The 16653-nt window shown below is 37.1% G+C and overlaps 1 protein-coding gene across 5 annotated transcripts in view; it reads left to right on the plus strand.

Annotated features, from left to right (window-relative positions):
* The window catches only part of Katnal1 (katanin catalytic subunit A1 like 1), a 66810-nt gene that overhangs the window by 17183 nt on the left and 32974 nt on the right, over positions 1-16653 (plus strand). For 3 of the 5 annotated variants that reach the window (XM_048341570.1, XM_048341569.1, XM_048341568.1), the window contains exon 3: positions 864-1024. In XM_048341570.1, coding sequence (XP_048197527.1) covers positions 864-1024 — 161 coding nt within the window. Of the gene's footprint in view, positions 1-841; positions 1025-16653 lie in introns of all 5 variants that reach the window. The other 2 variants (XM_048341571.1, XM_048341572.1) reach the window with 2 other exon arrangements.

The raw sequence follows: 16653 nt of genomic DNA on the forward strand, positions 1-16653 counted from the left end.
TTGTGTATATTCAGTAGTAAGCATTTATATTTCTATTGCATTTCTTTCATTTGGGTTCTGAAATTTTATATAATTGAAAATAGTAGCAGTTGAATTTACCTTGATTTTTCTTTGGTTTTGTAGATTTTCATGTTTTCTTTTCAATAGACTGTTCAAGTTAAATACAAGGGAAATTTTCTTCTGTTCTGCTTTAAAATGAAATATGCTTCCTAGTTAAAAAATAGACTTTTTAATATATCTGTTATACTTTTGAAATTTGTGTGAGATTAGACCTTGAAACATAGCAATTTCTACATGGTAGGCTTAGTTAAGTTTTTATCCTACAAATCTTGATTCAAAGTAAACCTTACACAGGACTTGAAAAAACTTAAGGTTCCTCAAATCAGATTTTAGATGGAGAAGAATTTAAATGAAAAAAGAGTTTAATACACAGTATTGTAGTGCCTCAGGTTTAGACATTCATGATAAGTACTTCATGTTTAGGCATTGCTGGTGACAATTTTGGGGTAAGTTTTTTGAATCTGTAAGTTTCTTAAAAGGGTTTAGCATAATATTAGGTTTCCAGGAGTGGTTAACTTTCTGCTGACGGAGTTGCTTGTTTTAAGTTGTATTATTGATCATCATATTCTTTGATGTGATAGAAATAGAATTACATTTTGAAAGCCATATCATGATTTCCCTAATGAAAAAGCAAACAAGTATGTCTTTTGTAAAAACCACTTTATGCCCTTCTGTGTATGTTAGTTTCTTTTGTATTTTTGAGTATGTTTTAATTACTTGGAATGACATTAATACAAGCAATTTATTATTTTCATTTCATGTAAGCATTAACTGTTTCTAGCATAAAAGCTATTTGTTTTAAGGTCCGGCAGGAATTACTGGAAGAATATGAACAAGTCAAAAGTATCGTCAGCACTTTAGAAAGTTTTAAAATGGACAAGCCACCAGATTTCCCCGTGTCATGTCAAGATGAATCATTTAGAGATCCTGTGGTCTGGCCACCTCCTGTTCCTGCAGAACACAGGTAAAGAAGACTTTTTTCCCTAGTAAGGAACTTCTAGATAATTTATATTCATAGTGAGGCTTTATTTGAACAAAGTATTAAAAAAATTTTGGAGGGAGTCCACATTTAATACATGTTAATAATTTTCACACCCTATAGGTTTACAGAGTTTGTATTTGATAAAATACAAGCAGAAGTAAATCATCCTTCATATGTTTTGCTTTTAGAATGTTTTACTATAATAGTAATTATAATAATAATACATCTACAATTTTATCAGTTACGAGAGATTGCAGCCAGGCACCAGTGGATCATACCTGTAATCCTAGCTATTCAGGAGGCTGAGATCTGAGGATTGTGCTTTGAAGCCAGCCTGGGCAAAAAAGTCTACATGAGACTCTTATGTCCAACTAACCACCCAGAAATTGGTAGTGGCTCAAAGTGGTAGAGCACTAGCTTTGAGCAAAAGAGCTTAGGGGAGTGCCCAAGCCTTGAGTTCAAGCCACATGACTGACAAAAAAAGGGGGAAAAAACAGACTGCATCAAAACAGGGATAATTGGTAGCTTTGTTTGAAAAGACTAACAGCTTGAAATGAAAAGGTAGAGAAATTGGAGTCCTCTCATTAGGCCCATCGCCAATCCCCAGAGTCTTAGTGAAGAAGGGACTTTATCCATATGTTTAAGTGACATACTTTTTTTTGGTTGGTCATGGGACTTGAACTCTGGGCCTGGGTGTTGTCCCTGAGCTCTTCAGCTCAAGACTAGCTAGTGCTCTATCACTTGAGCCACAGCTCCACTTCCTATCCATATGTTTAAATGACTTGTTCCTTAAAGGTCAGATTTCTAAGTGTGGTGCTATAGGCCTTTCCTCCCACTCGTTTTGTCTGATATCCTTTGCATGCATTATCTGCTTTATATCTGTCTTCTCTTTCTCATTTTTTGTTGTCTTGTTTATGAAGTCTGTTCTATAAGCAGTAACTACTCTACTCTGTATAACAACTCATTTTTTCTTTTATGAGAGCTTTGCCCAACTGACACTTCTGCAGCATTTTTTACTTTGCTGAGAGTGAAAGTTTATTCAGAGCAGTTGTAATGCTGATTTGGTCTCTTCATTAGATTAGGAATTTTGCAAGGGCAAGGTCAAAGGCTTTATTTACTTAAAGCATGCAACAAGCTTTTGTTGCCAACATAGATTTTGGCATATAGCATGAATTCAACATTGAATGAATAACCCCATCAGTTTTACAAGTGGGGAAAATGAGGCCTGAGAGATCATGACTTGTAAGTTTTCTCATTTTACAAGATCTGAAATTAGGTTTTTCTGGTTTTATGTGTGCTTTGTTTATTGGTTTATATTGTTATTCTAAAGGTGATATATAGAGGGGCTATACTACATTAAGTCATTTAATAAATACATTTCTTTTTGGACAATGTCACCCTTTCCCTCATGCTTTCCTAGTTTCTGTATACTTTATTATGAAGTGGTATTGTGCCCAGAGTGTTGCACCATAGAAAATAAGTTTTCTTTGGTCATAGTTGTGATCATTTCCTTAACTAACTGATTTCTTGAAGTTTTCTAAGAACAGTTAAAAGACAGTGAGAAGTGGTTAATTTATTCTTTGAGAATTTTTCCCTCTAAGTTAGGAATACTTTTGTGATTCTCTCAAAAGGTTGAGATTCTTTTTAAAGGACAATGTAGTTTTTCTTCTGCTGTAACCACCTCCAGGTGTTTGGATTAAGGTAACCCTGATCCCTCAAAAGATCTCAGTCACTGAGTTGTTACCATGGCAGTTCCAAAGTAAATATTGAATAAAGAACATAAGGACATTGTGGTCTATTGGAGCTTGAAAATTTTTGTATATGCATATAATAGAATATCTTATTCTTCCTGAAACTCATTAATTCTGAAATGCATTTGTAGTTTAAAGCTAAAAACTATTATTAAGTTTAAACTATAGGAATACATGTTCTGAATTGTTATAATACACTGATTCATTTCAGCAAGCGGGATCCACAGATAACAACTCTTAATGTTCAAACTGAATAAAAAACTATGGATAACATTTTCTCATTGGTGAATAACAATCTAGAAATTTCTCCTCATTAGAACATTAGCCCAGTTGCTTCCTTTTATTTATACTTCTTTACCTGCCCATATGTATGTTTGACTTAGTTTTGTATTTATTTTAATCCTTTTCTTGCAGTGGAAGTGAAAGATGAATGTGCCAGCATATATTTTTCCAAATCTTCCTCCATTAATTTTCCTTATGTATAGACTGTGTGTGTGTGTGTGTGTTTGTGTTTCCTTTATGGATCAGAAAAATTCAATGAAAACAAAGACTATAAACACTTAGTAAAAACATACTGTTACCTGGAAAAATCTTATTTCCATATTGTTAGTTACTTTTGCATCATTGTGACAAACACCTGAGAAAAACAACTTAAGCAAAGATTTAAGACAAAGATAGAAAAGTTTCTGTCCATGGTTTCTTGGTCCCATTCCCTTGGGCTTTTCCTCTCAGCCATCTTGTTGCTGGGAGCATGGAGTAGAGGGGAGCTCTTTACCTCATGGTAAACAGGAAGCAGGGAAGGAGGTGGAGGGAAAGAGAAAAAGAGAGACAGACACAGACTTAGAAAAATATCTAACAACTCTTTAAGAGGTTCTGCTAGAGAAGCAATTAGGTTTCAAACAATAGCATGGGATTTGTAGTTTTTAAATTTATGAACAAAATCTGTGTGTGTGTGTGTGTGTGTGTGTGTGTGTGTGTGTGTGAACTCAGGGCCTGAGCACTGTCCCTGAGCTTCTTTTGCTCAAGGCTAGCACTCTACCACTTGAGCCACAGTGCCACGTCTGGCTTTTTCTGTTTATGTGGTACTGAGAAATCGAACCCAGGGCTTCATGCATGCTAGGCAAGCACTCTACTACTAAACCACATTCCCAGCCCTAAACAAAATCTTTATGAAAGCAAAACAACACATCTTTAATCAGTTTATCATGTTTTAGGGAACATATGTGTAATGGAACAAACCTTACACAGGCTGTGCTCAGAACATGTGTGGTGAGGGTTAATTAACTATTACATTTCTAAGGTTAGGGTCAATATGGGAGGGAAAAATTACCTAATATTTTTCTCATTTTACAAATTTTGTTTCTTCTTCAAGTCACTTAAAGAAATGTAATGAATTTTTCCCTCTGTATATACCACTCTGTATAAAGGGAAGGACATTGGCTTTTTAGTTCATGAGATCTAAGTTTAAAATGCACTTCTTATGCCTACTTGTTCTATGACCTTAAGTATTTAAAATTCTCAAAATGTTGATTTCACGGTCTGTAAAATACAAATTTCTAATCTATGGAATTAAGATAATCTAATGCCTAATAGGGCAGATAATGTAGGTTAGGTCTCTAGTGATGACAAACAAAATTAACACAAATACAACCCTACAAGATTACTTCTTTCCCCGGGAAGGAGGGAGAAAAATGAGGGAGGAGGTAACAAGTTTGATAACAAATGTACTCACTGCCTTATGTATGAAACTGTAACCCCTCTGTACATCACTTTGACAATAAATTAATTAAATAAAAAAAGATTACTTCTTTTATAAAATTTCTCAAGTAATTTTTCTCCCTGCAAATTCTACATAAGTCTTTAGGGTTTTTTAATTTTAATTTTTTAATTATCTGTAAGTAGTTGTGCAAAGAACCTTTAGTTTTCTGAAAAATTTTCAATCACTCTAGCAGAAAGGCTATCACTTTATAATTCATTGTCCAAGTCTCAATAAGTTGGTCATTTTTAGGGAAAGGATGATAGCTAATAATTATTGGTTAGCTTCTGTTTATTTTACAAGCTTAGTCCTGTTTAAACCTCCAGTGATTTCCAGTGATGAAGTGAGTACCATTACTGTATCCCCATGTTATCATTGCTAGATTGTTATTGTAAATTTGATATACAGATGAGGAAATTGAGCTTGATACCGTGGCTCATGCCTGTAAGTACTAGCTATTCAAGAGGTTGGGATCTGGGGATCTGTTGGAAGCCAGCCAGGGCAGGAAAAGCCTGTGAGATTCTTATCTCCAATTAACCACAAAATGCTGGAAGTGGAGCTGTTATTCAAGTGGTAGAGCACTAGCCTTAAGCAAAAGAGCTCAGGGACACCACTCAGGCCCAGAATTCAAACCCCATTACTGGCACCAAGAAAATAAAAATGAAATTGAAGCTTATCAAGTTTGTTATTTTTCAAAAGTCATCTGAACAGGAAGTGGCACATCCACAATTTGAACCTAAATCTTCAATAGTTTTAACTGTATTCACTCTACTCAGTTATTTTGACATAAATTCTTAGTTGTTTCTGTAGCTGTATTTTGACATATCTCCTAATATATATTATCTAGTTGTTAAATTCTTACTCTAGTGGTAGGGGAAAATAATGAAATTGAAAATGCTTAATAAATAGATTGATAATTAATTGATAATTATCTGTTGGTGATTGATAATTGATAAAATAGATCAATACTTTAAAATTTTCCCTTTGGGGACACTATACTAGACTTATTATTTAAGTCACTAGAAGTATATAATTGACCTTTTTCTATGCAAAGCAATTTCAGGGGTACACTTGGTATATTTGTCATTCATTATTAATTTGGTAGCTCTGTTTGTTGTTCTGTCCTCTTTACTTCATGGACTTCATAGTAGAAAACATCCACTTGTCCCTACTGCTGTTTGCCAAGGTAATGGGTTTACTGTGGTTTCCATGAGTGGTTTCCTTACATTGTTTGAAGCTATACTTTGTATCATGGATCTGCTGAGTTTAATCATACTAATATTTTAAATCACCAGCAGCTGCTTGGATAAATCAAAACAGTCTTTTAAAACAAATTAGATTCATTGCCTTGAATGTGAGGAAATTGAGCAGTAATAGTGGGATCATTATGGGAAGTAGTGGCATTATTAAAATTAAACTACAAAGAGATAAAGCCTTCAGATAAGTTTTAGTGTCTTAAGTTAATAGGTTTTCTGTATTAATGAAATGATTTTTATAATGTTTTACAAGTAGATTTAGTATTATATGCTCTTTAATGAGACCTGAAGGTCTAAAACTAAGATGTTTTGTATTTGATGTGCTATATATTAAATAAATAGTTATTTATTCTGCTTAAAAATAGATCTCCCCCTGGCAAGTTTGAGGTCTAGTTGATAAAAAATTTATACTCTTTAAGTTGTACAACTTAATGATGTCATACTGCTAGCTATTGTAAAAAAAACCACAAACTAATTAACATACCCATTACTCAGATACTTTGCCAGTTTTCTTTTGTGGTGAAAATACTTAAGATCTACCAGCTTAGTAAATTTCAAATACACAACATTTTCAGCAGTAGTCACCTTGCTTTCTTTAGAACTTTTCACTTCTTGTACAACTGAAACTTCATACAGATTCTAATACCAGTCCATGCTTTGGTTTGAACATGTCTTCCACCAACGCTCATGTGTTGGGAACTTAATCCCAGTGTAACAGTGTGGAGCATTGGGAATGGAACCTTTAAGATGCAATTGGGGGGCTGGGGATATAGCCTAGTGGCAAGAGTGCCTGCCTCGGATACACGAGGCCCTAGGTTCGATTCCCCAGCACCACATATACAGAAAACGGCCAGAAGCGGCGCTGTGGCTCAAGTGGCAGAGTGCTAGCCTTGAGCGGGAAGAAGCCAGGGACAGTGCTCAGGCCCAGGACTGGCCAAAAAAAAAAAAAAAAAAAAGATGCAATTAGGTCATGAGAGATAGGTGAATGTTACTATTGTGGGAGTCAGTCTGTTATGTGAAAGCCAGTTGTTCAGTCATGCCCATTTATCCTTCTGCTTTTTGTCATGAGACATGCAGCGAAAAGGACCTTGTCAAATAATGGTCTCTGCAGTCAGATTTTGTAGCCTCTAGACATGTAAGAAATAAATCTTATTCATTATGAACTTCTCAGGTCTCCGGTGAATGTCTCAGGTAATCTGTTACAGTAGTATCAAGTGGAGTAAGAAATTTCATTTCCCTTTCACTTCGTTCCCTGGTAACCATCACTCCTATCTGTTTCTGAGTTTGACTATTTTAGATTGCACATAGATGTAAGATCACACAGAATTTGTCTTAATGCAGTTTGATTTCACTTAACATAGTTTTTTAGGTTCATCCATGTTATAGTAAATGGCTTGATTTCCTTCTTTTTTTAATATTAACATTCTTCTGCATATATACACACACCATATTTTAAAAATCTATATATTTTTAAATGAATGTTTAGGTTTCCCCACTGTTGTGAATGGTGCTGAAATGATATGAGAGTGCAAATGTCTCTTCAGCATACTGATTTTATTTTCTTTGGAAATACAGGTGGGATTACTGGATCATATGATAGTTCTATTTTTGATTTTTTGAGGACTTCCATAGTTGTCTCCATAATGACTACACCAATTTGCATTCCCATATCATGGACTTTAAAAATCATACCTTTTGGAAGAGGAGGAATGAGAATAGAGTATACAAGTCTAAAATTAATTATTTGGCTTATTTTAGTTAGACTAGAATGTTAATAGACCTGATGTTATTTCATCAAGACCTAGGGAAAGGGGTAGATGTTTCTGTGTACATACAAATGGGAAGATTTTATTATTATTATTATTATTTTTTTACTAACTAGTGCTGTTGTGCAAAATTTTAGCAGAGACTTGTCTTAATTTGATAGTGAAGTTTAAGTAACTGGTAGAATTTTAAAACACAGTTTTTAAACAAATCAAGGCCTAATAAGTCCAGTACTGACAAGAGAATAAATTACCATATGAATATTTCCCCTAGGCTCTAACTCAGTTATTTTCCTAGTATTAGGTTGGGAAACAAGGTTTTATATCAGTTCCACAGTGATTAAGTAGTCTTCCAAATTCACCTCTCTCAGTGCATTTTTACTGTGTAAAGTGTACATAATGGCATTATTGTGTATAATTGTTTTGAACAAAAGTCTTAGGGAAAAGGTGCTGTATCTGACCTGTCCAACATGTATTTGGTACATAATCACCAGATGCTTTGGTCTTGTAGGTGGTATAGTGGTGTTAAAACCCACCAACCTGGGCCTGAAGAAACTAACAAGCCAGATGTAGTGCTATATGCCTGTAATCCGAACAGTTGGGAGGCCAAGGCAAGGGATTGTGAGGTCTAGGCTAGCGGGGGCTACATAGTGAGATCCTGTCTCAGATAAACTAAAGGAAACCAGTTAGAGAAAATAATCTAAACATCCTAGAAAGCCTAGTCCTAGGACTAGAACTGAGGACCTGGTTGCTGTCCTTGAGATTTTTTTTTTTGGCCAGTCCTGGGCCTTAGACTCAGGGCCTGAGCACTGTCCCTGGCTTCCTTTTTGCTCAAGGCTAGCACTCTGCCACCTGAGCCACAGTTTTCTGTATATGTGGCCGCTTTCTGTATATGTGGTGCTGGGGAATCGAACCCAGGGCCTCAGGTATACGAGGCAAGCTCTCTCGCCACTAGGCCATATCCCCAGCCCTGTCCTTGAGATTTTTTGCTCAAGGCTCGCGTTCTACCAGTTAAGCTACAGCTCCACTTCCAGCTTTTTGGTAGTTAAATAAGGTAAGAATCTCTTGGGTTTTCCTGCCAAGGTTTTCTTTGAATCAAGATCTTCAGATCTCTACCTCCTGAGTAGCTAGGATTACAGGTGTGAACAACTGATGCCCGGCCAACAAATTTACTTTAAACATCCTGTTATTTTACCAAATGCTGTATGCAGATGACAAAGAATTGCAAGAAATTTAGCAGCTGGAGCACACTGGTGGCTTTATTGAAGGTTTATTTGTTTTATTTTTTGAGATAGGGTCTTGCTATGACAATGTTATTTCATTACTTCATAGCCCTGCCTGTTCTCCAATTCACAATCCTCTTGCCTCAGCCTCCTGAGTGCTGGAATTACAGGTGGGTGCCATTGAGTTCAGAGTTGGTAAAATGATAATGATGGAGTGGGTTCAGATAGTGGAAAGAAAGGAACTGAAGACACCAAACCAAGTCTTTCAGTGGGTCTTGCTGAGGAGGGGAGCAGAGAAATCAAAAGGTGGCTGGGAACAAGTAAGAGTCCAGGTTTGTTGAGGGAAGAAGAATGGCTGGATGCCTGTGTGCTGCTGGGATTGGTGTCCTTAAGTAGTTGGGAGGGGAAGGGCAGCGTACTCACCACAGGATTCAGCAGGAAGTTGGGATGCAGAGTGGTGGGCCTATGTGGTGCTCACAGCTTGTGCAGATGCTTTGTGATCATTTGACAAACAAGATCATCTTGAAAGTGAGAACAGAGGAGGCAGTTGTGTTGCAGAGTCTGAAGAGTCCCAAGGGTGGGAGGCTAGTCTAGCTAGTCCTTTTATTTTATTGTGCCTTTATGTAAGTTTTCTCTAGGGAACAGCTTATGGGGCTCAGTGTCATTCATTTAGTTTCCATTTTGAAATTGTAGGTATTTAATCACAATAAGTGCCTAAAAACTTGGTGTTTCTATCTTTTTTATGTTACAGAAAATGCAACTGAAAGATAGAAATTGTAATTCATTAAAGATTTAAACTAAGGAGTGGGAACAAGATAGTGGTAAGTCAGCTTTTAGTTTGAACACAATATTTCTCACTTGTGCTAGAAAACTCTCTGCCTGTTCTCTTGCCCCAGTCTGTTCTGTCTTTCGCTTCTTTGACAAACTCCATATATCATAGAATGCAGCTACCTTCCATGATAGCCATTTCCTGTCCCGTGACTGTGAGATAGCCTGCGTCTCTAGTCATCGCAGCATCGAGGCTGAGTTCTTGAAGCTGTTGAGTGCCTTCCTGACTTAATAACTGCCTTTACTTAAGACTTAACTCTTCTTCCCTTTGTGATAGTTAATGTTCACCATCTTCCTTGGAACTCTCTTCTCCCTTTCCCAGCTTATTCTATTCTGCTTTTCTTCTTTCCTCCTACTGGCCTCTTTTTCTTCTTTTGCGGGTCTCTAGTCTTCAGCTCTCTGCTCCTTCTGTGTCCTGGTATTCATTGTATGTTGATATCACGGATGCTGAGACAAGCAGGAGGGAGATCCTGCTCTGCAGGAACAAGCTAAGCTGCTTGTTTCCTTTGTGCAGAGATAGGTGATTGGACAGTTGTAGTTTTCTATTCATAAGGACGAGCTAGTCTCTCTTATTTTCTTCCTCTGTAAATTGGATCAACATAATAATTACCTTGTGGAGTTATTGAGAGAATTAAGTGATGTAATGCAGGAAAAGTGTAAAGAACAGCCTGCCACAATGGAAGTGCTCAGGAAAGGTTTGCACTGTTCATTACCCACTGCTACCCTATTTGGCATTCAGATGGTTATAAAGCTCAGATTCTTACCTTGACTACCCTATTTAAAGTATTTACACTTTCACCTGTCACCACTCTACCCTGTAGGCTGCTTTATTTTTCTTCATAGCACTTGTTGAAACCAAATATAATGTTTAGTGCTTATCATCCTTTTTAGACCCTAAGATCTGTAAAGTGAGAGTATATGATTTTTCCCACTGTTGTACCTCAGCACCACGAACAATGTCTGGCCCAGTGCAGGGATTCAGTGACGTCAGTTAAATGTACATTTATCTGTGCATTTGCCAGTTTTGCTTACTATTCCTTATAATCACTGTTGGTATACTCAGTTTTATCTTTGTCCAAATGTGTTCAATTGATCTTTTAGCAAAGTTCTCTATTAGTTGTAAACTATCAGTTTAAAAAAAACTACTGTGACCTTTAAGTAATCGTTTAATATAGGCTAGCAGTTATTTATTTTCTATGCTTTAACAATGATAGTCATATTATGGTGCCTTGGTGCCTTTAGCTTATAATATCAATATAATTTTTTTGCTTGTACATTTTTTCTCTCTCTCTCTGTCTCATTCTCTATTTTGGCAATACTGGGGTTTCAACTTGGACCTTGGACTCAATTTGCTTACTTTGCTTTCTTGGCTGATATTCTACTATTTGAACCATGACTCTAGCCTGGCTTTCTGCTAGTTATTTTGGAGAAAGCATCTCATGGACTTTTTCTGTCCAGGCTATCTTTGAACTGCAATCCTCTAATATCACCCTTTTGAGTAGCTAGGATGATAGGTATGAGCCACAGACATCTGGCATTCCTTATTCTTTCCCTCCCTCCATTGTTCTTAGGTGTTTTGTTTTTTTAATTCGTGTTTTGGTTTTGGGCATTAAAACAGTTTCACTATGAGTTATCCAAGTACTGATTTATTTTTATAGTACTTAAGACTTGTGCTTCTTTTGTTTAAACGTTGTTGTTGGTGGTGGTAGTGGTAGTGGTGGTGGTGTATGTGTGTGTGCTGATCCTGGGGCTTGAATTTATGGCCAGAGTGCTGTAACTGAGCTTTTTATGCTCAAGACTAGTGCTCTACTACTTGAGCACTTTTGTTGTTTAATTGGAGATGAAGCTCATGGGCTTTCCTGCTCAGGCTGGCTTCAGAACAGTATTCCTCAGATCTCAGCCTCCTACTAGTGGTTAGATTACAGGCATAAGCCCCTGGCACCCAGCCACGGGATTTCTGTTTTGGGGGGGGGGGGTTTGTAACATAAAAATTTGTGCTAGCTAGGCATGGTAGCACATATATGTGATCCCAGCACTCAGGAGGCTGAGGCAGGGGAATTGTGACTTTGAGGCCAGTGGAAAAAAAGAAAGAGAGAGGGAGGGAGGGAAGAAGGCAGGGAGGGAGGGAGGGAGAGAAGAAAAGAAAGAAGGAAGAGAAAGAAAAGAAAAAAAACAAAGCTAAATACTTTATTGAAAAATTTAGGAGAAATTTAATATTATCTTATTATTTGTAAATTTACTACAATGTTTATAAACATGCATACATAAATTATTTTTTATTAAGTAGTTGTACAAAGGGGTTGCAGTTCCATTAAATTATTCTATATTGAGTAAGAAAGTAGAAAAACAAAGAAGGGAGTACAGTATTTTAAATCTATGATATGGAAAAAAATTCTGGTAGCATTTTTTTTTTTTGGCCAGTCGTGGGCCTTGGACTCAGGGCCTGAGCACTGTCCCTGGCTTCTTCCCGCTCAAGGCTAGCACTCTGCCACTTGAGCCACAGCGCCGCTTCTGGCCGTTTTCTGTATATGTGGTGCTGGGGAATCGAACCTAGGGCCTCGTGTATCCGAGGCAGGCACTCTTGCCACTAGGCTATATCCCCAGCCCCATCTGGTAGCATTTTTAAAGTAGATTTGGAAATGGGCTTATTCACATTATTTAAAATTCTGAGAGACTGCTAAATACTTCTTGTCTTTTTCATGAAAAAATTGTAGCCAAATCCAAAATATTTAATTTTTGTGTTTTTAACTTAGTTAAGTTTAATATCCTAATAATGAAAGTCATCCCTTAAAGGCTATTTTCTGCACAAAATTCACCCTTGAGAAAGATACAGAAAACTCATATCAGTAGTTCCTGAAGTGCTCAATTTATTTTTATAGGTGATAAAGTTTGCTTAATGAGGGAAGAGCTAACCTACTATGTAATTTGACATTATATCCCTTTATGTTAATATGTCCCTTTACATTTTTATATTGGTACCTTGCGCTTAATAAGAGTTAGGATATTTGTTGAAAGAATTAGTAAGAAACATTTAGAACAGTCTCTTGGTTATATTTGTTTATAATATTCAAAGAGCTAAACTGAAAATTTCTAAAGTGCTCTTTATAACTTACACTAAAGACTGAATTCAGTGAAGTTGCTTGAGATCTGAAGCCCGCATCACTGCCTTTCAGTGGGAATGGTGGGTCTGGCCAGAAAATGCCCTCAGTTAGTTGAGTTTTCATGCTTTGGGGGAAATATTGACATTCTTTCCTTACCTTAGACCATATGGAAAATTAATTTGAAATAGATCAGTACCTAAATTTTGGGAAGTAGTAAAGCCATAAGAAAATATGAAAAGAAATAATCACGTTACATATTGACTATGTATGTTCATGTCATTAAATAGTACCTTCTTAGACTTGGAATCATACTGTGTCTATACTTTGAGCCTGTTTTTTCATCCACAACTATGGACTTGAGATTTAACTCTTATTGCAGATTACTGTAATTCATATTAAGTTGTTTATTGTATTCCATTATATGAATATGTAATTATTTACATATCTGTTCCAGAGAATGGGTATTTGGATTGTTTTCAGGTAGTTGTTGTAAGTAATATTGATAATGATACTTACATGCAATACTGATATTTTAACATAGTTTGGAAAGAAGAAATACTCGGATTTCAGAGGAAATAAAGCTTATTGTGCATGTTTTAGACTAAGGCAAATTTCTTCTATTCCCACAGGGAACCTCAAATAGGAAGATTAAGCACAGTGTAGACACTTTTTTTTTTAAATTAACTTTCAGGCCAAGTCTCCCACTTTTCCTTTACTTCTTTTTTTTTTTTGACAGTCCTGGGGCTTGACCTCAGGACCTGGGTGCTGTCCCTGAGCTCGTTTTTTGGCTCAAGGCTAGCATTTTACCACTTGAGCTACAGTGCCACTTCTGACTTTTTCTATTTATGTGCTACTGAAGCACTCTACCACTAAACCACATTCCCAGCCCGGTGTAGACATTCTTTATTCGTGTGTGTGTGTGTGTGTGTGTGTGTGTGTGTGTGTGTGTGTGTGTGTGTGTGTTGTCCCTGATCTTTTTTGCTCAAGGCTACCACTTTAGCCACAACTCCACTTGCAACTTTTTTGGTGCTTAATTGGAGATGAGAGTCTCAGAGACTTTCCTGATGAGGCTGGCTTCATTCCATCCTTGATCCTCAGATCTCAGTTTCCTGAGTAGCTAGGATTACAGAATTACAGGTGTGAGCCTGGAGCCTCACTTTTTTTGTGTGTGTATGTGGGTGTTCACATGCAGGCATGTGTGTGTGTGCATGCAAGCGCTTGTGTATGGAAGCTTACCTTACTGAGGCTTGAACTCAGGATCTTGTGTTTTTGCTTAGATTTTTCCCTCAGGCTGTTATTTTACTACATCTCTACTTCCAGCTTTTTTGCTGGTGAATTGGAGATAAGAGTCTTTTGGATTTATCTTCCTGGGTTGGCTTCAAACCTTGATCCTCAGATCTCAGCCTCCTGAGTAGCCAGGATTACAGGTGTGACCACCAGTGGTCAGCGCTGACATCCTTGTAGTTATCCGAAGATCTCATCACTTGTTCTCTTTATTTGAAATCCTCTAAGCTCAAATAGTGTCAGTTTGACCATTAGGGATAAGTGATACTGTGAAACTCACTAAAATCTTTTTAAAGACAGGCTAGTTTTTTTTTAAAGAGAGTTTTATTGTTTACACAGCCTGGAAGCTGTCACTTAGTCCTTCAAGTGAAGCTTGACATTGTGCAGTGATGCGCTAATGGACAAAGAAGTACAGACAGAATCAAGGATGTCCTTTGAAAAGTTGGCAGGGTGTGTAACAAATGTAATATCAGACTGCAATGAGATGGAACTGAAGACTACTTATAAAGCACAGGCACACTTCCTGTGAGACATAGGACTTGCTACAAATGGCACATCTGGCTTGTTGACCAGTCCCATTCAGATCTTTTATGAGCCCATCAGAATACTGAGTGGTAGGACACGGTCACCAGCAAGCATTTGGAAGGCAGCGTATGTACCAGCTTGGAAATAATTCTGCAACACACTTTACTGAGCTGGACATGTGTACAAATGGACTACAGCAGGGCTCCTAAGTGACTGTTGAATAGCAAGCTGAGGCAGAGAAATTACAAGCTGAGAAAGCAAAAAGACCATCTTAGGATTCTCAGCAATTCACCCCCAGGCATCAAGGCGAATGAGTGAGCTCAGCTGCTGCAGAGCAGCCTGGCATGCAGCTGCATGTGCTGGCCTTGCTGTTTGTGAGCAGTGGCATGAGGCTGGTTGGCTGGAGTGTAGAAAGCTGGGCCACAGTGACAGGCTATTAAATAGCAGGCACAGCTGCTAATGAAAGGGCAAACTTGAAGATGTATCCTGGGTGGAAGAGATTGTGGATCTTTTATTGTTTTTAACTATACCAGTGAATCCAACTTAGAAAAGAGATTTATGGGGCTGAGAATGTGGCTTAGCAGTAGAGTGCTTGCCTAGCATTCATGAACCGTTGGGTGATTCCCCAGCACCACATATACAGAAAAAGCCAGAAGTGGCGCTGTGGCTCAAGTGGTAAAGTGTTAGCCTTGAGTAAAAGAAGACAGGGACAGTTCTCAGGCCCTGAGTTCAAGCCCCAGGCCTGGCAAAAAAGAAAAAAAAAAAGATTTATGCATACAAAATAGGAATAAATAGGAGTAAAGTTGCATTCCACTATTTCCCATTCTTAATGAAAACTGAGAAAACGGAATCATTGGCTGCACTGATATACTAAAAGACTTAAGTTTCCCTACCCCCTAACTGAGGATTTAACCTTGAATTCCTTAAAAATGCTAGGCAAGCACTTTACCTCAGAGCTATATCCCCAACGCTGAAATACCAGAAGTACAGCAATTTATCATTATTAGTTTTTATTCTTTACCAGTCTCTTCACGTTTTTATTTGGACAGAGTATCCAAAAGACTAAGAATGCCCTACAATCAATATTGTAATATTGACCTTATAGCCATTATGCTATGAGCTGTTATTCTCTAGTTTCTTTCCAATGGATTTCTCTTTCATAATTGCTTATTTATCTTTGTCTCTTCCAGGGGCCAACATAGTAAGGGCTATATACTACCTAATGGTTGTTCAATAGATGTTTGACTGGTCTGAATTGCAAGGCTTAAGAGGGCAGTGTATGGGAATGTAATAGATAAGGTACAGTTTTCACCAGCCATTCTTATCCTTAGTTGTTTCATGTTTCAGGTAGTAGTCTAATACCAGCAATCTGAATAGACTGAATTGTACTTGTAGCATGTTGACACTTTACCTTTTTGTCCTGAGCTTGCAACCTTCATGGTTTTCCATCCAGTTTCCTGTCTTTTTTGCTTCAATTCATTGAATTATGTACTCTGTCACCTTTTATAATACCAAGAATGAAATTCTCAAACAAAAAAAAAGAATGAAATTCTGATGAGTTCTGTGAATCAAAAATTATGCGTCTGGAAAGAAACAGTAGGTAGAGGATAGAGATGAAAGCTTTATATATACACGGACCTAAAGTGCTACAAACACAAGACAGCCATGACAGCCAAGAATGAAGAGAAGAGACCATTCAGGGAGGAGTGAAGATTAGTCAAAAGTGACACCTAGAGAGACAATTAATTGCTCAGTGGAAAAACTTCACTGTTTGAAGGAGATGTTTCATATTAAATGAAACCAAATATGCCACCTGCTATGCATTTTCTTTTATACATCTGTCAACATTTCTAATCACGTTCAGAGGCCTGTATAATTTTAATGATCTGTGATTTTTGGCACCCTAAAAGCATGAATAATATATTTGCACATAATGTACTTTGTTTGTAAGAAGATTTCATTGTTAAGCCTTATTATTTGTAATTTGCTGAATGAAATGTTGAATTTTCCAGTATAAGCAGAAAAAATCTTGGTGGTAAAAAAATAAATTAGAAAACTATGCTAATAGCTGTACTTTTATTTCCTCTCCTTTAAAAGTGGCTTTTAATACTTAAAAAAATAAAA

The sequence above is a fragment of the Perognathus longimembris genome, chromosome 3 (assembly GCF_023159225.1).
Source record: "Perognathus longimembris pacificus isolate PPM17 chromosome 3, ASM2315922v1, whole genome shotgun sequence".
Classification (NCBI taxonomy): domain Eukaryota; kingdom Metazoa; phylum Chordata; class Mammalia; order Rodentia; family Heteromyidae; genus Perognathus; species Perognathus longimembris.